Source organism: Bombina bombina, chromosome 6, assembly GCF_027579735.1.
Source record: "Bombina bombina isolate aBomBom1 chromosome 6, aBomBom1.pri, whole genome shotgun sequence".
Classification (NCBI taxonomy): domain Eukaryota; kingdom Metazoa; phylum Chordata; class Amphibia; order Anura; family Bombinatoridae; genus Bombina; species Bombina bombina.
The window spans coordinates 593,111,541-593,134,040 of NC_069504.1; the positions used below are offsets into that span (position 1 = coordinate 593,111,541).

General features: G+C 39.7%; 1 protein-coding gene across 1 annotated transcript in view; it reads right to left on the reverse strand.

Moving 5' to 3' along the window:
* LOC128663307 (dual oxidase 1-like) overlaps positions 1-22,500 on the reverse strand; it is a 485,563-nt gene that overhangs the window by 448,515 nt on the left and 14,548 nt on the right. The window contains exon 2 of the mRNA XM_053717572.1: positions 548-620. Coding sequence (XP_053573547.1) covers positions 548-608 — 61 coding nt within the window. The 5' untranslated portion in view covers positions 609-620. The remainder of the gene's footprint in view (positions 1-547; positions 621-22,500) is intronic.

Here is a 22,500-nt window from a genome sequence, read left to right on the forward strand (position 1 = left end):
TAGTTAAGTAGCAGCGGTCATAAGACCACTGCTACTTAACCTCTCCACGCCACTTTAAGTGGCAGATTGCAATCATACCAATTGGATCAGGATGATTGACAGCCCCCTTGCACACAATTGGCCGTCCACAAGCTAGGGGCCGCATTGCACAATCAGCAGATTGTGCAATATTAAATGAGGGCAGCGTACTGCTGCCCACTCGCTGCAAGGCTGGGTGAATGAGGTTCATGAAAGCAAACCTCACCTGCCTTACAAATGATAAATGTAGTCCAAGGACAATGGCTAGTCTTGTTGTCTGTGGACTAAAGTTCAGACTGGCTCCTTCAGATAAGGCAATGTTAGGTGGAGTCTGTCTACTGATAATTTGATAAACAAGGATGTTAATAAAAAAAATGTTAACACTTGGCTGATACATTAATCAATAGCACCACAACAGGAATGTCTTGCAATTACAAGGTGTTTACTGTCCCTTTAAGTCATATTCTTTGTAAATTATTTAGATATTTAATGCAATTATTACAAAAGTTATCTAAATATAATGACTTACATGTGAAGTTGCAGTTTGTGAAGAACAGGTAAATATACAGGAGAGTAAATGATTTGTTCATTTTCAGGAAACACTAAAAATAAATAAAATAAATTATTTAAACCTAAAAATATGGGTTATTAGTATTATTATGCACAATAAATGTTATCTTTCAATAGCTTGATATTAAACAATAAACTGCTTAACTGTTGTGGAAGCAGCAATCAGTTCCATCATAAAACTAATAATTAAACTCAAATCTTAAAGGGACAGTCGAGTATAAATAAAACTTTCATTATTCAGATAGGACTTTTAATTTTAATCAACTTTCCAATTTACTTTTATCATCAAATTTGCTTTTTTCTCTTGATATTCTTAGTTTAAACTAAACATAGGTAGGCTCATATGCTAATTTCTAAGCCTTCTAAGCTTCTTATCACTTGCTTTTTAAATCTCATTTCAACACAAAGAGACAGAAAGTACACGTGCGCCATATAGATAACACTGTGTTCAGGCACAGGGGGTTATTTAAGATTTAGCACAAAACAATGCTAAATTTAAGACAATAGATAATAAACAGTCACAATCATGTGATCAGGGGGTTGGAAGAAGGTTCCTAGATACAAGGTAATCACAGAGGTAAAAAGTATATTAATATAACTGTGTTGGTTATGCAAAACTGGGGAATGGGTAATAAAGGGATTATCTATCTTTTAAAACAATAACAATTCTATGGTAGACTGTCCCTTTAAACGGGTGTAAAACCCAAAATTAAAATAAAGATGAGAAAGCATCTGATTTTTAAAAGAAACATTTTCAGTGCAGATATATAAGCAAAAATATGTCTGCTAAAGGTTAGCACTAACAACTGGAGGTACCAAGCATTCATCAGCGATGACGGAATGTCATCACTAATTCAACATATGCCCTCAAAGCATGATATCAAAATGCAGATACAGGTCCAATATAGCAAAATGCTACACCTTAGACACTCTTACCAGAGCACAAACTAAATAACAAAATGTATGCTTACCTGATAACTTTCTTTCTTTCCGGACATGGATAGTCCACAACGTCATTCCAATAACTAGTGGCATATTCACTGCTGGCCAGCAGGAGGAGGCAAAGAGCACCCCAGCAGAGCAGTTAAGTGTCACTTCACTTACCCATAACCCCCAGTCATTCAGCCGAAGGGAAATGGAAAAAGAAGATAACACAAAGGTGTAGAGGTGCCTGAGGTTTAACAAGAAATATTGTCTTAATTAAGGGTGGGGTCGTGGACTCTCCATGTCTGGAAAAATAAATTTATCAGGTAAGCATACATTTTGTTTTCTTTCCTAAGACATGGAGAGTCCACAACGTCATTCCAATTACTAGTGGGAACCAATACCCAAGCTAGAGGACACGGAATGAACAGGGAGGGAGAACAAAATAGCAGGCCTAAACCGAAGGCACCACCGCTTGAAGAACCTTTCTCCCAAAGGAAGCCTCAGCCGAGGCAAAAGTATCAAATTTAGAAAATTTAGAGTATGCAGAGAGGTCCATGTAGCCTCCTTGCAAATCTGTTCCACAGAAGCTTCATTTTTGAAAGCCCAGGATGACGAGACAGTCATAGTAGAATGAGCCATAATTCTCTCAGTAGGCTGCTGTCCAGCAGTGTCATAAGCAAAATGAATCATACTTCTCAACCAGAGGGAAGGAGAAGTAGAAGAGGCCTTCGGGCCTTACGCTTTCCAGCGACAAACAAACAAAAAGGGCCGAAGATTGGCGAAAATCCTTATTAGCCTGTAGGTAAAATTTAAGAGCATGCACAACATCTAAGTTATGCAAAAGACATTCCTGAGAAGAAGGATTAGGACAAAGAGAAGGTACAACAATCTCCTCATTAATGTTTCGATCTGAAACCACTTTAGGGAGAAATCCTAACTTAGTACGAAGGACCGCCTTATCCGCATGAAAAATAAGGTAAGGCAAATCACACTGCAGACTCGAGAGTTCAGAAACTCTGTGATCAGAGGAAGTTGCAAAAAGAAACAAAACTTTACAAGATAACAACTTAATATCTACAGAATGCTTAGGCTCAAACGGAGCCTGCTGCAAAACCTTAAGCACAAGGTTCAAGCTCCAAGGAGGAGCAACAGGTTTAAACACCGGCCTGATTCTGGCCAGGGCCTGACAAAAAGATTGAACATCTGGCATATCCACCAGGCGCTTGTGTAAAAGAATAGATAGCGCAGAAATCTGACCCTTCAGAGAACTGACTGACAAACCCTTCTCCAGTCCTTCCTGGAGAAAAGACAAAATTCTAGGAATCCTGACCCTACTCTAATAGAAGCCCATCGATTCACACCAATAAAGGTATGCGCCATACCTTATGGTAAATCTTACGAGTAACTGGTTTGCGGGCCTGAAGCATAGTATCAATGACTGACTCAGAAAATTCACGCTTAGCCAAAACTAAGCGTTTAATCTCCATGCACTCAGCTTCAGAAAAACTAGATTTGGATGGAGGAAAGGACCCTGAGTTAGAAGGTCCTTCCTTAGAGGTAATCTCCAAGGTGGAAGAGAAGACATCTTCACTAGGTCTGCAAACCAGGTCCCGCGAGGCCATGCAGGAGCTATCAGGATTACAGACACTCTCTCCTGTTTGATACGAGCAATGACTCATGGAAGGAGAGCAAACGGAGGAAACAGGTATGCTAGACCAAAATCCCAAGGAACCGCCAGAGCATCTATCAGGGCGACCTGAGGATTTCTTGACCTTGAACTGTACCTTAGAAGCTTGGGGTTCTGACGAGACACCATCAGATCCAACTCCGGCACCCCCACTTTAGGGTTAACCTGGAGAACACCTCTGGATGGAGAGTCCACTCCCCAGGATTAAAGGTCTGTCTGCTCAGAAAATCCGCCTCCCAGTTGTCCACTCCTGGAATGTGGATGGCAGATAGAAGACAATCGTAAGCTTCCATCCACTGAATAATCCGAGCTTCCTCCTTCATCGCCAAGGAACTATGAGTTCCTCCCTGGTGGTTGATGTAAGCCACTGAGGTGATGTTATCCGACTTGAATCTGATACACCAGGATAACTGAGGCCAAGCCATCAAGGCATTGAAGATCGCTCTCAACTCCAAGATGTTTATGGAGAGCAGTCCCCGGGTTACAGACATCCAACTTAAGTACAACTCGTACTTACAAATGGAGAAATTACAGCTTTATCGCCAATCCTTCTTTCCAGGATAACCCAAAATACTCAAAATCCAATTGTCACAAGGACAGAAATTGAAGTGAAATTTTCTGAACAGGTTACACAGATAGCAAAACAAAGTTTTCCCTATGCTATCCAAAACTAAAAAAATGTTTGGCTAGAGTTTCACCAAAAAAAAGCGCCTGTTCCAACTTACATACAAATTCAACTTAATCTTGTACGTAACCTGGGGACTGCCTGTATATATTTATTAAAGCCCTTTTCATGCCTTTTTTTTCTAACACATGAGACCTCAAGTCTTTGAGCCCTTCTAACTTTTTTTTGCATTTTTAAAATGATTTTTATTAGTGTTATTATGAGTGTAACTGTCACACTATCCCGACACACGTTAAATTAAATTGCGCTCAAGCGATTGCTCTCAAAGCCCTCAACTGCACTGCTCCCCCCTATATCTCAGACCTTGTCTCCAGATACTCTCCCTCCCATCCCCTTCGCTCTGCTCATGACCTCCTACTCTCCTCCTCTCTTGTCACCTCATCACACTCCCATTTACAGGACTTCTCCAGACTGGCTCCCATCTTGTGGAACTCTCTGCCTCGCTCCACAAGACTCTCTTCTAGTTTTAAAAGCTTCAAGTGCTCCCTAAAGACTCTACTGTTCAGGGATGCATGCAACCTACACTAACCTTTCCTAATACCAGTTCCTCTCCTCCATTGCTATCCCCTGAACCCCCTTAGCATGTAAGCTTAAGAGTCCAGCTGTTTGTAGATCACCTTCTTAAGAGCTGACTACAACAGTGCAACTCTTGGCAGGGCCCTCTACCCATTTGATCCCTATAATTGTTTTGTTGTACTCCCCCTTTGTTTATAGCGCTGCAGAATCTGTTGGCGCTCTACAAATAACGGATGATAATAATAATAATAAAATATGGTTTTCTACAGAAGAGGGAGTACAACCTGCCCTGTAGAAGATGCAATAGCATGTTTACACGCACCATATGTGATCTTTGAATTCATACACTTGTTTTTCCTTGTACAGAGATCAATGGGCTATATATAATGGGTCATAGCTGCTGTAAAAATAAACTGTTTGGTGTCTGTCTTGTAAAATCTCAGTGGGCTGTTTTTATAATACAGGAAAAAAGGAGACAGGAAACATACCACAGTATGGGATAGCTCTTACACAACACAAGTAATATTATTATTATTATTATTATTATTATCAGGTATTTGTAGAGCGCCAACAGGTTCCGCAGAACAAAGGCCAACAAGCTAATCTGGACAGTAAAACCTTCAGCATAAGGTACAAACAGTATTTTATCATATTCGCACAGAAAATAACTGTCAAATAATTGTAGTCAGCATTTGTTACCATTAGATGTTGTCAATTGGAAGTTTATTTTTAAAATGTACACCAAAAAGATTGTTCCAGCTTTATCAGTTAGTGAACAAATGTTTTTTATACTGATACAACAATCCAACCAGCAATTTACATAGTCACCTCTTAAAATGCACAACTCACAGTAAGATACAAAATGTATAGCTTTCTTTGTTTACTGATTCGATTGGTAGAAGCAGAGTGTAGCAGTAGTTTTGCTTCGATTGTATTTGTTGCCCAATGCTAGTTGATCAGAGGATACAAGCTGTGACGCAGCCATAGTAATGCATTTGTATAAAACAAGAATAGATGCTTTCATACTGTGTAAGATTATTGCAGGGTCAGGATGAACAGATTGATTCCTCTCCTTATACACCAATATACTAATGAATTGTATCATTTTAGGTTTCATCGTTTTCACTAATTCAATAACATGATTCTCATTCTCAACAATCATTATGATTTAGTGAACATCGTTTTTATTGTTATTAAATTAAGAAATGCAATGTTTACTAGAGACGTGGGTACAGGATGGGTTAGAACAGTAATCTAGTGAAAAAGGTAACAGTAACAACAATGGCTGCACATACAGTGATACAATCAGCCTCAAGCATTTCCCAAATTGTGGCAAATAGCTGTAAAACAAAAGGTGCATCCTCTAACTAAACTCGCACATTTTATAGCACATGCAATATAAGAAACAACCAGTCTGAAGTTCCCACTATATACAGGAAGCTGCCTTCTTTGCCAAATGACAAATTAAGGCCTTATTACATTATAATCAGAGGTGTTTTTTAGCCTGGACTAATTAAATATTGCCTACATCAGCAGTATTTAGAAAGCAGCAAATACTAAGGGAGTAGTTATATGAAATTACATTTCCCCACTACTATGCTCTCCTCCTGTTTGTCTAATAAGGGTGCATGTCTACTAGGGGTTTCTCTGACCTCTGAGTGAGGGAAATATGTGTGGCAAATATTAGTTACATTTTTTTTGGGGGGGGGGGGGGGTTAAATGTTATGGGTCCACAGATTTGCCAGTGCCTGGGGCAGAGAAAACAAAATGCACCTCAGGATCTAATAATCTTTGTATATCAGAAATAAAAGAGATGTATTACAATTTGTTTCATTATGGCAGGCTGAATGCTGGCTCTCATGTGACTTGTGAAATAATCTATGCCTGTACACAATAGACAGTGCCAACATAAAGTTGCATATAAATACCCCAGTCAGAACATTTTCTTCTGTTTTGTGAGCACATCTTTCATCTTTTCTCTGGTTGCTAAAGGGCTATTATAGAAACTCATTAGTGCATTGTATCACACTAGGGTCGCTGCAAATCTATGTGTTTAACCCCCAAGGTAAAAAACAGTCTGTCACCCCTTTGTGTGGCTTAAAGTGAAGGTCAATTTTCATCAATGAGTGCCCGGTTTTTAAAAATACTTTTAAAATCAGGGGCACTTTCATTGATGAAAATTAACATTGCACTGGATTTTAAGAAATACTTACCTTTTACTTCTGCAAAGCCGGATCGACGATCTCCCTCCTTCTTCTTCCTGCTGTAGACAACAGCAATGACGAAACTGGCTTCCTCCAATCACAGCCAGGCATCACGAGCTGGACGCTCTGGGGTGCAAGCCATGATTGGAGGAAGCCGGTTTTTGTCATTTCTGACGTCACTACAGAGGAACTGAGGCTGAGATCGGCGATCCGGTTTTGCAGGAGAAAAAGGTAAGTATTTCTTAAAATCCAGTGCAATGTTAATTTTCATCAATGAAAGTGCCCCTGTTTTAAAAAGTATTTTTAAAAACCGGGCACTCATTGATGAAAATTGACCTTCACTTTAACACTTTGAATTGCAGCATCGCTAATGATAAAAGTACACTCTAATGATAGAGAGCCTGTCGTTTCATCAATATAATGGTCCTTTAAAAAGGGACAGTAAAGTCAAAATTAAACTTTAATGATACAAATAGAGCATGCAATTTAAAAAAAAAACTTTCCAATTTACTTCAATTATCAAAATTGCTTAGTTCTCTTGGTATCCTTTATTGAAGGATAAATTAACGTAGGCTCATAGGAGCTCAGGAGTGTGCACGTGTCTTTAGTACTATGGTAGCAGTGTTTTGCAACATTATTGGTAACAATGTTATAATTTGATGCAAACACTGCTGCTATAGAGTACTAAAGTCACGTGCACACTCCTGAGCTCTTATGAGCCTACCTCTTTTTACTCTTCAATAAAGGATACCAAGAGAACTAAGCAATTTTGATAATAGAAGTAAACTGAAATGTTGTTTAAAATTGCCTGCTCTATCTGAGTTATGAAAATGTAATTTTGACTTTACTGTCCCTAAGTTTCTAAACACTTTTTGGAAAGCAATAACGTGAATCTGTTAAAAGTACTTTCCAGTAATTCTAATAAGTACAAGATTAGGAAGCTAAAAATTCTAGATGTTTTGAAGCATGTTTACTATTTAGTAGCTATGTGCAAGGCCAAGGAAATCATTTTGTTTGAAAGTTTTATTCCAGATATTCTTCCAGGTTTGCTTCTGCAGAATTTTGTTCATAGGGGCGTTGGCACATCCGAATGTTTGGAAAGAAATTTGTTAAACGTTATTTCCAATGGGAAGCAAATAGAAAACTAATTTTAATAAAAATAAACTTAGATTCTGGAATGCCAGTAATTAAAAGGACCTATATTGCAAAGCTAACAGAGGCAGCAGCACATATAAGAAGAAGATTTTTTATAATTATATTACAGAGAATTTAAAGAATACATTTAAATTAAAAGCATGTGATAATATCAGTGAATCATTCACTACCATCTTATTGTCTTACCTTTTCTAACCTTTTACTTCCCACTCATCTCCTTACCATCCTATTTCCCTCACTCCCTTATTCTTCCTCCCACACGTGCTGTCATATTCTTTGCATTATGTTAGCACTGGGGAAGCAATTGTGGTACTAAACGTAGAGTGTGTGACAGAGCAAAGCAATGAAATAAAGTTACCACATTCATCACCTCCCCACAAACCTGCTCCATAGCAAGTTTATACTTTAGCAGTATATATCAGAAGCCCAACTTAATCGGAAGGGATAGATCTCCTTTAAAAATGATGATTTGGTGAATGTAGGGGTTTTTAGAAAGCTGTACAATGGGGTGGATTACCTTGAAGTGCATCAGAACTGCAGCAACCACTTTCTTGGCCATTTCTATTTCTTAACCAGTTTGTACTTCACATATTTGCAAAGCATCTTATCTGACCTTTAAAGGGCAAGTGGAAGAGCAGGAGGAGCAGCAATATACTGCAGTATTACTGAAGTAGGCCTCTGGATTATAGTACACACACCCCTACAATACATCTCAGAGGAAGGCTTGCTAGCTAGCTGTTACCTAAGGATTTGGCATTGCCTGATGACCACCACAGAGCAGAAATGGCAGAAGAGCTGAAGGAAACATTTACTGCAGTAGCAACAGAGACTAGGGGCTCCATTTATGAAGCAGAGAATGCTGCTTCGGAGTCCCATCATTTCAGGCTTGCCTGAAACAGAAGTTAAGAAGCAGCGGTCATAAGACTGCTGCTCCTTAATTGTCTGCCACCTTTAAGGTGACTGAAAGCCCCTGTTAGCGGCCAATTGGCTGTCAGTGAGCAGGGGCGTCATTACACAAGCATTTCACTAGAAATGCTTGTGCAATGATAAATGCTGACAGCGTATGCTGTTGGAATTTAGCAATGTCGAGCTGAAATGATTCGCTATAGTGAATCAAGTCCACTCGAAATATAGTAAATCTACCCCCAGGAGTACAGCAGCAGCAATATAGATAGTGGCTTTTAAATACATTTAATTTAACTGCGGAGGAGAAGGGCAGCAGCTATAATGAAGGAGGCTTTTACATATGCAGTAGCAGTGGCATATAGGGGAGGCAACATCAGCATCAGAGTCTAGGAGAAGCTGCATCAGGCCGCAGCAGTATTGAGGGAGGAGACTTTCACATTCAATCAAAAGGATAGTGAGCATCAAACATGGACCATGATTAAGCGGAAATCATTGACATCTTCAGAAATGAAATTCTTGGACAAGGGCAAGATAGAAATAATTTGACAGACATTGTGTCCAACATCACTTTCAACAGCAGACAGAGGTTCTTATCAAGTAACCATAGTGTTTCATTAATGAATTCAACTTCTCTTTCATCCCCTGCTTTGAAAAAGCAGCAAACTGGAACTATGATTAAAAGGGTAAAGCTGTTACCATGAGGCATTTGACGTCCACAGAGGTGAAATTCTTGGACGAGGGAAATGCCTCATGGTAAATGCCTCATGCCAGAACAGACACTGTGGGCCCAAAATCATTCACAATGACAGTCAAAGGTTCATTGCAAAACCATAGAGGTGACAATCTCAGACCAAGGCAAAAAAGAAGCAAACGCTTATATCTTATTACTTGGAAATAATTGAAATAAGAGTTGGAGGCCCACTGCAAGTGCCACTCAGTATGCCATTAAATGAAGGAAGATCTACTTAAAATTCTATGCACTGTGCAATAAGGAAGAACAGACATTTATACCATATTACTTGGGGGGAAAAATCAAATAAGATGCCCAGCCCACTGAACCCCCTCCCCCACTGTGAGTGCCACTCAGTATGCTCCCAAATGCAGAAAGATTTACTTAAATTCTATGCACCGTGCAATAAAGGACACTCACTTATACCTGATTGTTTGGAAATAATTAAAATAAGGTGCCTAGACCACTGTCTTCTGCCAGTGTCACTCACTATGCCCAAAATGAAGGTAAATGTACTTTTGAATGTCTTTAAATGAAAGAAAGCATTTAATGTATTTCCAATGACTTGTTATACCAGCTGCAGACTATAAAATGTATGAGAAATTGCATTTTCAAGTTTATTTGTGTATAAGAATTAGCTTGTTTTGTGCTTTAAAACCATAACATATTAAAATGGGTTGAGCTTGCAGGTAAAATCAGATCTCATTATTTTATCAATTTGTGTATATGCTTCCTTATCTTATATATGTCTGTAAGCAAAATCCCAATACTTACATTGCCTGTCAATGGCCTAGACTTAAAGGGACATGAAACCCAAAAATTTTCTTTCATGATTCAGATAGAGAATACAATTTTTTTTTTTTTTATTATTATTTTTTTTTTGTATCAACAATGTAACATATTCAGCAATAATACAAACCAAACAATAATTAAGATAAAAAAAAGACGAGTAACCAACATTGCATTGTTTGTGTCTATTCAGCCTAACAAGTGCATAAATGCCTCAAAGGAAACGACATATCCACATTGCACCTTTTATCAATAAAATGACATCTCTAGGCTTCCTTCGCCCTTATTTTATGCATCATTGTTGTAGTTTTTTAACTTTATAACAACAGAAAAAAGAAAACTATGAAAACCATAAGGAGCAAAGAGAAAAAAAATAAAAAAAAATTCTTCCCTTACACAAGATCTCCCCCTCTCCCCCACCCACCCCACCGTGCAAACCCCCCACTACCAAATGCCCAATAGAACTATTTCAGAGTCTTGGAATGGGGTTATCATATAGTCTATTTCAGCCGCAGAGAAGCTTTTGATAAATTTTGACCATTTACTAAAAAAAGCTACAATTTCGCGTTCTGAGTTCAGGTCTGTGGCAAGTTGTTCTACCCGGTATTGTCTTTTAAGGTAATTTTTCTCGCGGGCAGAATAACTAGGTTTAATATTTTAGCATCTCTGAAATCATCCTTGTTACTTGACAGGAAGATTATGGTTAGAGGAGTAAGTTTGAGAGGTTTTATTTTCACCACCTTAAACAACCAATACTCTATTCTATGCCAGAATTGTTTAATTTTTGGACACAACCACACCATATGCAATAAGTCTGCAGCCAATAAGCTACATTTTGGGCATTTCTTGAAATCAGTATTGTTCCATCTATAGGCTTTATCCGGAGTGTAATATATCTGATATAAAAGCTTTGTGTGAGATTCTCTCCAGGTTTCAGCTATAGTGGTGTCACAGAGTAGCGTGAGGGATCTCATAATGTGTGCTTCCTTATCAATATTCATAGACAAATGGTCTGACCATTTTAGAGCTAGACTCTCTATATTACCGCTGCCTTTCTGAGAGTTAAGATAGGAGTACCATGGAGAAATTGAGCAATGACCTGCCTTGATCAAGGCTGGCCACGACTCTAATTTCCCCCAGGTCCATTTCCAGTTAAATTGGGCATGTAATTGGCTAGTGTAATGCCTAGCTTGCAAATAGGCGAAACAATCTTGGTTGCCAAGATTGAATTCCAGTTTCAGTTCTTGGAAGGATTTAATGATTCCTGACTCTGAATGATATAGCTGTGCAACAGATCTGAGCCCTTGTTCCTGCCATTTTTTCAAATGTGGAGCTTGTGAGCCCTCTTGAAATTCTGGGTTCCCTATAAAAGTTTGGTATCTGGGAATGTTAGTGTTTACTCCTGCTAATACACCAATCTTTTTCCATGCCTGAATTATTATGAACAATGTTTTAAAAAATTTCACCTGCTTAGGTATTAAATGCATCGGAGTGTGTAGTAGCGATACTGGCTTAAAAGGATAGATTATGCTATTCTCTAACCCGTTATCCATGAAGTAGTCGGCTTCTGCTACCCAGTCTGCCGCAATTCGGCCTAAGAAAATTAAGTTGTACAGATATAAATTTGGGAGAGCCAACCCAGCAAATTGCTTCGCCAAATATAATCTCTGCAAGGAGATTCTAGGTTTCCTTGACTGCCATATGAATTTTTGACGCGCCGTGTTAAGTTTCTTGATATCTTGTATCTTAACGAAAAGCAGGAGATTTTGAAGAATATATGATATCTTTGGCAGAATTATCATTATATATAGAGCAATACGCCCAGCGAGAGAGAGAGGCAAATTTTCCCAATCTCTCATAAGTGTAATGGCGCGTGCAATAGTTGGGATGATATTTAAAGAATACCACTCCTGGGGGTTGGTTGAGACTATGATCCCCAGATATCTAAGCGATTCATTAACTGTCTTAAGTGGGTTATTTAAATATGAAGTATCGGTCTTTCTTAACCAGAGTAATTCTGTTTTTTGTTTATTCATTCTATACCCTGCAAATTGGCCAAATTGTTCGATTATGTTGAGCAGTTTTAGGATATTCCTAGAGGTATTACAGACATACACTAGCAGATCATCCGCATATGGAGCCACCTTCGACTCATGATTATAGATCTTAATACCTTCGATATGCTTTCTGATTTTTATGGCTAGGGGTTCGATTGCAAAATCGAACAGAAGAGGGGAGAGCGGACAGCCCTGCCTCGTACCCTGCTCTAAGCGAATGCTCTTTGACTCTTGCCCATGCATGGCTAGTTTTGTTGATGCCTGAGTGCATAAATTGTTTACTAAGTTCAAGAAATTATCCTGAAAACCGTATTGTTTCAATGTAGTTAGAATGTGATCATGGCTAACCCGATCGAACGCCTTCTCCGCATCGATTATCGCTGCGTCCGGAAGACCCTCAACTGACTTTCTTTCGCCATTTCTGAAATAATCAATAGTCAGGAGAAGTTGTCTTACAGCAAAATCAAAAGGCCACTTCTCTCTGCTTATCCTCCTTGAAAGAGGAAAAGGGGAGTTTGAGAAGTTTGAGAGAGTGCATCGATAGCTAAAGATCAGGTCAAGAAAGTGACCGTCTTTGTGAGTGGGAGAATCAGTCCATTGTGACAGACCGAAAGAGGAAGTGAGTTGCAGAAGTTGTTTAGCAGATGAGGCAGTGGGATTGTTAAGGGGGATGTTGAAGTCGCCAAGAATGAGGGCAGGGGTGTCTGAGGAAAGGAAATAGGGTAGCCAGGCAGCCAAGTGATCTAGAAATTGAGTTGAGGAGCCAGGGGGTCAGTATATGACTGCAACACGTACAGATAGAGGGGAGAATAAGCGAATCATGTGTGTTTCGAATGAGGGAAAAGTGAGGGAAGAGATATTTGTTGAAAGGTGCAACGAGAGGAAAGTAAAATACCTACACCGTTTTGTTTACACTTGTCACCATTGATTCACTGTAACCTCTCTCTTTTAGTCTTCTTTCTAGATCCCTAGCTTGTTTGTTGTACTCGTTTTTTTTGGTACAGTTCCGTCTTAACCTTATGAACTGACTTTTGGTGATTGCCTTAAAGATACCCTTGGGGTGGCAGCTATTTGCATGGAGTACTGTATTTCCAGAGATTGGTTTTCTGAAAATGGTGCTCGAGATTCCTTCTCTCTCTGATCCTGTGATCTTTATATCTAGATACTCTATACTACTCTTTTCATAGTGGTGAGTAAAACTGATACCTACACTATTATTATTTAGTTTATTTACAAATTTGTCTGCAGAGTCTTTGCTTCCATTCCATATTATTATCAAATCATCTATAAATCTTCTATAGAATTTTATTTGACCTTGTTTGCACCCACTATCTCCAAAGATGTGGAACAGCTCCCACCAACCCATAAATAGGTTGGCGTAAGAGGGGGCAAATTTGGCCCCCATAGCTGTTCCACACCGCTGGAGGTAGTAGGTGCCCTCAAACAGAAAATAATTGTGTGTCAAAAGGAACTTGGTTGTGTCCAATATAAATTTAATGCAAATATTACTATATTCACCTGATCTTTTCAGGAAAAATTTAATAGCCTGTAGGTCCTTGTCATGTTGTATGGACATGTATAGTGCTTTTACGTCTATGGTTAGCCACCGAAAATTTTCTTGGTGGTGGGTTGGTGGGAGCTGTTCCACATCTTTGGAGATGGTGGATGCTAAACAAGGTCAAATAAAATTCTATAGAAGATTTATAAATAATTTGATAATAATTTGGGATGGAATCAAAGACTCTGCAGACGAATTTGTAAATAAACTAAATAATAATAGTGTAGGTATCAGGTTTACTCACCACTATGAAAAGAGTAGTATAGAGTATCTAGATATAAAGATCACAGGATCAGAGAGAGAAGGAATCTCGAGCACCATTTTCAGAAAACCAATCTCTGGAAATACGGTACTCCATGCAAATAGCTGCCACCCCAAGGGTATCTTTAAGGCAATCACCAAGGGTCAGTTCATAAGGTTAAGGCGGAACTGTACCAAAAAAGACGAGTACAGCAAACAAGCTAGGGATCTAGAAAGAAGACTAAAAGAGAGAGGTTACAGTGAATCAATGGTGACAAGTGTAAACAAAACGGTAGGGAGAATAGAAAGAGAAAGTCTCCTTCAAACAAATTTGAATAGAGAAGGCAAGAAGAATTTTGACAAAGGTATATATTTTGTTATGGACTATAGTGACCAGTATCACACAGTCTGTAACATAATAAAGAACAACCTTTCTATACTGAGTGCAGATGAGCTCTTGGCAAATGTTGCAAAAAGAGGGTGTCAATTCTCTTATAGAAAAGCTAAGACGATAGGTAATATCGTAGCACCTACTAAATTGCAGGAAAACAGGGAGGCCACGAGTTCGTGGCTAAGCTGTGTAGGTGTGTTTCCATGCAGCAATCACACATTCACAGCATGCGAATACCTTACCCCAGGAAATTATTTCAAGAGTGAAGCCACTGGAAGAATCTTTAATCAAAGAGAATGTTTAAATTGCAGGGCCACAAATTGTATATACTTATTAACATGTCAAACATGTAATGTGCAGTATAAAGGGTTAATGACACGAGAGGTGAGAAGTCGAATACGTGAACACATTACGAATATAAAAGCAGGTACAATGACAACACCATTAATTGAACACTTCTCAAGAAAACATACAAAAAGCCCTAATTCTCTTAGATGGACTATCATACAAAAAGTGAGGGTCCCAAATAGAGGAGGCGATATAAATGATATTTTAGCAAAACAAGAAGTGTTTTGGATGATCAAATTACAAACAAGAATCCCAAAAGGTCTAAATCTTGAGTCAGATGTTATTAACGTTTGGCAGTAAATGTCCAAATGTTTGAAAGTGCCCCCAACTCCGTACAGGAGATAGGTCTATAGAACTCAGTGATGAAAAATAAATAAAAAGTTAGTCCCACGGTAGGTTACAGAAAAATAAAAACAGAATTTATGCTTACCTGATAAATTACTTTCTCTTGCGGTGTATCCAGTTCACGGATTCATCCTTACTTGTGGGATATTCTCATTCCCTACAGGAAGTGGCAAAGAGAGCACACAGCAGAGCTGTCCATATAGCTCCCCCCTAGCTCCACCCCCCAGTCATTCGACCGAAGGCTAGGAGAAAAGGAGAAACCATAGGGTGCAGTGGTGACTGTAGTTTAAACGAAAAAATGTTTAACCTGACTTAAATGCCAGGGCGGGCCAGGACTGGATACACCGCAAGAGAAAGTAATTTATCAGGTAAGCATAAATTCTGTTTTCTCTTGCAAGGTGTATCCAGTCCACGGATTCATCCTTACTTGTGGGATACCAATACCAAAGCTTTAGGACACGGATGAAGGGAGGGAATAAGACAGGTAACCTAAACGGAAGGCACCACTGCTTGCAAAACCCTTCTCCCAAAAATAGCCTCTGAAGAAGCAAAAGTATTGAATTTGTAAAATTTGGCAAAAGTATGCAGTGAAGACCAAGTCGCTGCCTTACAAATCTGTTCAACAGAAGCCTCATTCTTGAAAGCCCATGTGGAAGCCACAGTTCTGGTGGAGTGAGCTGTAATTCGTTCAGGAGACTGCTGCCCAGCAGTCTCATAAGCCAATCGGATGATGCTTTTCAGCCAGAAGGAAAGAGAGGTAGCAGTCGCTTTCTGACCTCTCCTCTTACCAGAATAAACGACAAACAAAGATGATGTTTGTCTGAAATCTTTAGTTGCTTGTAAATAGAACTTCAAAACACGAACCACATCAAGATTGTGTAATAGCCGTTCCTTCTTAGAAACTGGATTAGGACACATGGAAGGAACAATGATTTCCTGGTTAATATTCTTATTAGAAACAACCTTAGGAAGAAAACCAGGTTTGGTACGTAAAACTACCTTATCTGCATGGAACACCAGATAGGGTGAATTACACTGCAAAGCAGACAATTCTGAAACTCTTCAAGCAGAAGATATAGCTACCAAAAACAAAACTTTCCAAGATAATAACTTAATATCTATGGAATGTAAAGGTTCAAACGGAACCCCTTGAAGAACTGAAAGAACTAAATTTAGACTCCATGGCGGAGCAACTGGTTTATAGACAGGCTTGATTCTGACTAAAGCCTGAGCAAACGCTTGAACGTCTGGTACTTCCGCCAGACGCTTGTGTAAAAGAATAGACAGAGCAGATATCTGTCCCTTTAAGGAACTAGCTGACAAACCTTTCTCCAATCCTTCTTGGAGAAAAGACAATATCCTTGGAATCCTAATCTTACTCCACGGGTAGCCCTTGGATTCACACCAACAAAGATATTTCTGCCATATCTTATGGTAAATTTTCCTGGTGACAGGCTTTCTAGCCTGAATCAGAGTATCTATAACTGAATCAGAGAAACCACGTTTAGATAAAATTAAGCGTTCAATCTCCAAGCAGTCAGCCGCAGAGAAACTAGATTTCCCACTCCCCTGGGTGAAAAGTCTGACGACTTAGAAAATCCGCCTCCCAGTTGTATACTCCTGGGATGTGAATTGCAGATAGATGGCAGGAGTGATCCTCCGCCCACCTGATTATTTTGGTGACTTCCTTCATCACTAGGGAACTCTTTGTTCCCCCCTGATGATTGATATACGCCACAGTCGTGATGTTGTCCAACTGAAATCTGATGAAGTTGAGGCCATGCCTGAAGCGAGTTGAATATCGCTCTCAGTTCCAAAATGTTTATCGGAAGAAGAGTCTCTTCCCGAGACCATAAGCCCTGAGCTTTCAGAGAGTCCCAGACCGCCCCCCAGCCTAACAGACTGGCATCGGTCGTTACAATGATCCACTCCGGTCTGCGGAAGCATATTCCCTGAGACAGGTGATCCTGAGACAACCACCAGAGAAGAGAGTCTCTGGTTTTCTGGTCCAGTTGAATTTGAGGAGACAAATCTGCATAATCTCCATTCCACTGTTTGAGCATGCACAGTTGCAGTGGCCTTAGATGTATTCGAGCAAAAGGGACTACGTCCATTGCCGCTACCATTAATCCGATTACCTCCATGCACTGAGCTACAGATGGCCGAGGAATGGAATGAAGAACTCGGCAAGTAGTTAAGAGCTTTAATTTTCTGAACTCCGTCAGAAATATTTTCATTTCTACCGAGTCTATTAATGTTCCCAGGAAGGGAACCCTTGTGAGCGGGGACAGAGAACTTTTTTCGGTGTTCACCTTCCACCCGTGAGACCTTAGAAAGGCCAGAACAAACTCTGTATGAGCCTTGGCTCTGGGAAAAGACAACGCCTGTATTAAGATGTCGTCCAAATAAGGTGCTACTGCAATGCCCCGCGGTCTTAGTACGCCAGAAGGGACCCTAGCACTTTTGTGAAAATTCTGGGAGCGGTGGCCAACCCGAAGGGAAGGGCCACGAACTGGTAATGCTTGTCCTGAAAGGCGAACTGATGATGATCTTTGTGGATAGGAATATGTAGGTACGCATCCTTTAGATCCACGGTAGTCATATATTGACCATCCTGGATCATAGGTAAGATTTGTCCGAATGGTCTCCATCTGGAATGATGGAACTCTGAGGAATTTGTTTAGAATTTTTAGATCCAGGATTGGCCTGAAAGTTCCTTCCTTTTTGGGAACCACAAACAGGTTTGAGTAAAAACCCAGTCCTTGTATTGGAAATGGATATATCACTCCCATCATGATTAGGTCTTCTACACAGCGTAAGAACGCCTCTTTCTTTGTCTGGTCTGTAGACAGATGAGAAATGTGGAACCTTCCCCTTGGAGGGGAGTCCTTGAATTCTAGAAGATATCCCTGAGTAACGATCTTTAATGCCCAGGGATCGGGAACATCTCTTGCCCAAGTCTGAGCGAAGAGAGAGAGTCTGCCCCCAACAGATCCAGTCCCGGATTGGGGGCTACCCCTTCATGATATCTTAGTAGCAGCTGCAGGCTTCTTGGCCTGTTTACCCTTGTTCCAGCCCTGCAAAGGCTTCCAGGTTGCCTTGGGCTGTGAAGCATTACCCTCTTGCTTTGCGGTTGCAGAGATTGAAGCAGGACCGCTCCTGAAGTTGCGAAAGGAACGAAAATTAACCTTGTTTTTAGCCTTAAAAGGCCTATCTTGCGGGAGAGCATGGCCCTTTCCCCCGATGATATCCAAAATAATCTCTTTCAACTCGGGCCCGAAAAGGGTCTTTCCCTTGAAAGGGATGTTTAGTAATTTTGATTTGGACGACACATCGGCCGACCATGACTTGAGCCAAAGCGCTCTGCGTGCCATAATGGCGAAACCTGAATTTTTTGCCGCTAACTTAGCTAATTGCAAAGCGCCATCCGTGATAAAAGAATTAGCCAGTTTTAAAGCTTTAATTCTATCCATAATTTCGTCATATGAGGTCTCCCTCTGGAGCGACTCCTCCAGTGCCTCAAACCAGAAAGCCGCTGCAGTAGTTACAGGAATAATGCAGGCGATCGGTTGTAGAAGGAACCCTGACTATCTTCATTACCTTCTGTCATAGAATCATCTTGGGCTACATTTTTAAGTGACACAATATGATCTTTAAATTGTATAGACACATTAGTGCACTTGGGACACATTTTGAGAGGGGGTTCCACCATGGCTACTGAACACAAAGAGCAAGGCTTTTCCTTAGTGTCAGACATGTTAAACAGATTAGTATTATATGCAAGCAGGCTTGAAAAACACTTTAATCAAATAAAAAACACAATTTGAAATAAACTGTACTGTGCCTTTAAGAGATAAAAAGCACACACAATTTTACAAAACAGTGAAAAATGCACCAAATCTTTTGAAATTTTCACAGTATGTGCCTAATGCTTCGATATGATTGCACACCAAGTTTCAGCCTGATTAACCCCTTAATGCCCAAACTGGAGCAGTCTAAAGCCCACAACCGGTTACAACACTACAGCACCTTGCCACAGCAGTCTGCTGTGGCCCTACCTTCCCTTATGGATTAGTTTAGGGGAAAAACAGCTTCTGTGAGTCCCTCAAGCAGTCTCTGGACCCTGCACATGAAGCAGCATGAACTGTCTGGAGAAATGAACTGCGCGACAGAGGTGCGAAATTAGGGCCCCTCCCACTCCATTCCGGAGTTGTGAGGCCTTCAAAGTCACATTTAGGTGACTAAATTTATGCCATGTGGATAAAAAAAACCCATAATAAACACACCAAAGTTGTTTAAAAGTGTCTACCAATGAGTATTTGCTGAATAAAATAATCGATTGCCCTGTCACAGTGACCACCAGCCTATTGAGTCCTGTTAAATAAGCCCTTATTCTATACTAAGTCTCAGAATATGGCTTACCCTTCCCTCATGGGGATTTCTGTCAGTCTTCTAGCATTATCGTGTCTTGACTAGAAAAAAGATGACTGAAACATACCTCAATGCAGTTAAGCCTGCAAACTGTTCCCCCCAACTGAAGTTTTCTGGTACTCCTCAGTCCTGTGTGGGAACAGCAGTGGATTTTAGTTACAACATGCAAAAATCATTTTCCTCTCAGCAGAATTCTTCATCACTTTCTGCCAGATAGTAAATAGTACAAACCGGCACTATTTAAAAATAACAAACTTTTGATTGAAGATATAAAACTACAAATCTAACACCACATTCACTTTACCCTCCCGTGGAGATGCTACTTGTTAGAGTGACAAAGAGAATGACTGGGGGGTGGAGCTAGGGGGGAGCTATATGGACAGCTCTGCTGTGTGCTCTCTTTGCCACTTCCTGTAGGGAATGAGAATATCCCACAAGTAAGGATGAATCCGTGGACTGGATACACCTTGCAAGAGAAATAAGTTCATCTTTGTCCTGGGGGAACAATCATGCCACATATCTGTAATATTTTATCTAGCAACATAGGAAATGTGAAAGGTATTACTTAATGAATGTAAGTTGTAAAGGTAACCTATAGTGCTTTAGATCGAAGAATTCCATTATAATGTGTGAGGAGTTTTTAAATAAACAAAAATGACAATTTGCAATATACTGTGTGCTTAAAACATCGTAAGCCCTAACAGCAATAAGATAAACAGCAGGAAAGTATTTAGTGTCACTTTTTTGTTAGATGATTGAATATAACATCAATAGTTTGATGCAAATAGGAGAATAAATAAATGAGTAACTGTAGGAACAGATGATCGATATCAAACATTTGGATTTTAACAGAGTTCCCCGGGTAAGCCTCTTTCTTTTGGAATATTGTTTGTACCTGATATCCGGGTTGAGCTCTGCAACGTGGGGCTTAAACAAGGATACTGGAAGTATACAACGCTCAGTGAGCAGATAGGATTCGGGTTAGTGTCTCTGAGGAGGAGAGGAGCGGCGGTGGGTAAATACAAAGTTATTACACAAGCATATAAGCTGATATAAATGTTAAAAGTTATACCGCAATAAGTGCTCTCTCTATGGACCGGAGCCGGTCTGTCACACTTATGAACACGTAAGGAAGTTCATGTGCATGGGATATGACCGTTACTGACCCGAAAACCTGGATATAAATATATAAAGGATCGCTAAGTGTATCAACTTAAGTTGAGTGGATCTGTTATTATATTTGGCAAATTTGCATAAGTTAATATACTGAACGCATAACTGACTGTGGTGTGGGAAGGGTAAAATCTAATATTGACGTTGGAAAAGTAAATGTCACAGACTTTTGTGAAAAAAAAACGTAAGTATTCCTTTACAATAATAAATCTAACAATGCAGCAGGAGCCATGCAGTGAGGTCAGAGGCTGGTGAGGCACTGGCACATATATGAACTTAAATTTACTATTAAATTGGCAGGTTGCACAATGATGATTAGCATTCTTTACAACACGCATACAGGTAAGAAACTAATTCAAATCTAGTTATATAAGCAAATGCAGTTCCACTATATATACTCATTCAACACAAATGGTATACAGAAATAGATGATATGTATTTGAGGCTGGAGGGCTTTCAGTTTTATCCTAGCAATAATTTTTATTAATGGCTTTCATTGTAGGTAAACTATTTTCACATGCTTGTATACAATGAAACAGATTTTTTACCATCTCTCCAACATTTATGAAATGTCCAGAATTTGTGTCTGAAGTGTCCTTAAAGGGACATAAAGCACAACATTTTTATTTCATGATTCAGGTAGAGAATACAATTTTAAACAACATTCCAATTTAATTCTATTATCAAATTTGCTTTATTCTTTAGATATCCTTTGTTGAAGACACAGCAATGCACATGGGTGAGCCAATCACATGAGGTATCTATGTGCAGCCACCAATTAGCAGCTACTGAGCCTATTTATATATGATTTTCAACAAAGGATATATAGAGAATGAAGCAAATTAGATATTAGATGTAAATTGGAAAGTTGTTTAAAATTGCATGCTCTTTCTAAATCTCTCTCTCTCTCACACTCTTTTTCACTCTCACTCTCACACACACTCTTTCTCTCACTCTCACACACACTCTCTCTCTCTCACACACACTCTTTCTCTCTCTCTCACACACACACAGACTCTCTCTCTCACACACACACAGACTCTCTCTCTCACACACACACAGACTCTCTCTCTCACACACACACAGACTCTTTCTCTCTCATACACACACACACACACAGACTCTTTCTCTCTCACACAAACACTCTCTCACACACACACACTCTCTCTCACACACACACACTCTCTCTCACACACACACACTCTCTCTCACACACACACTCTCTCTCACACACACACTCTCTCACACACACACACTCACACACACACACTCACACACACTCTCACACACACACTCTCACACACACACTCTCACACACACACTCTCACACACACACTCTCACACACACACTCTCACACACACACTCTCACACACACACACACACTCTCTCTCACACACACTCTCTCTCACACACACTCTCTCTCTCACACACACTCTCTCACACACACACTCTCTCTCACACACACTCTCTCTCACACACACTCTCTCACACACACACTCTCTCTCTCTCTCTCTCACTTCTTTCTCTGTCTCACTTCTCTTTCTCACTTCTTTCTGTCTCTCTTTGTCTCTCTTTCTCAGTATATATTTATAGTGATGTTATGTGTGTGATGTTTTATTTTTTTATGACACACAAAATATATGTTTTTAAAAGCAAATATACTACAATATTTAAAACATGGAGAGGGGGTCTGAAAAATCCAGTCCATGTATATTATTCCTTTGCATAATTCATAATTAGCTATTATTAATTTAATTCTTAGGTGAAAG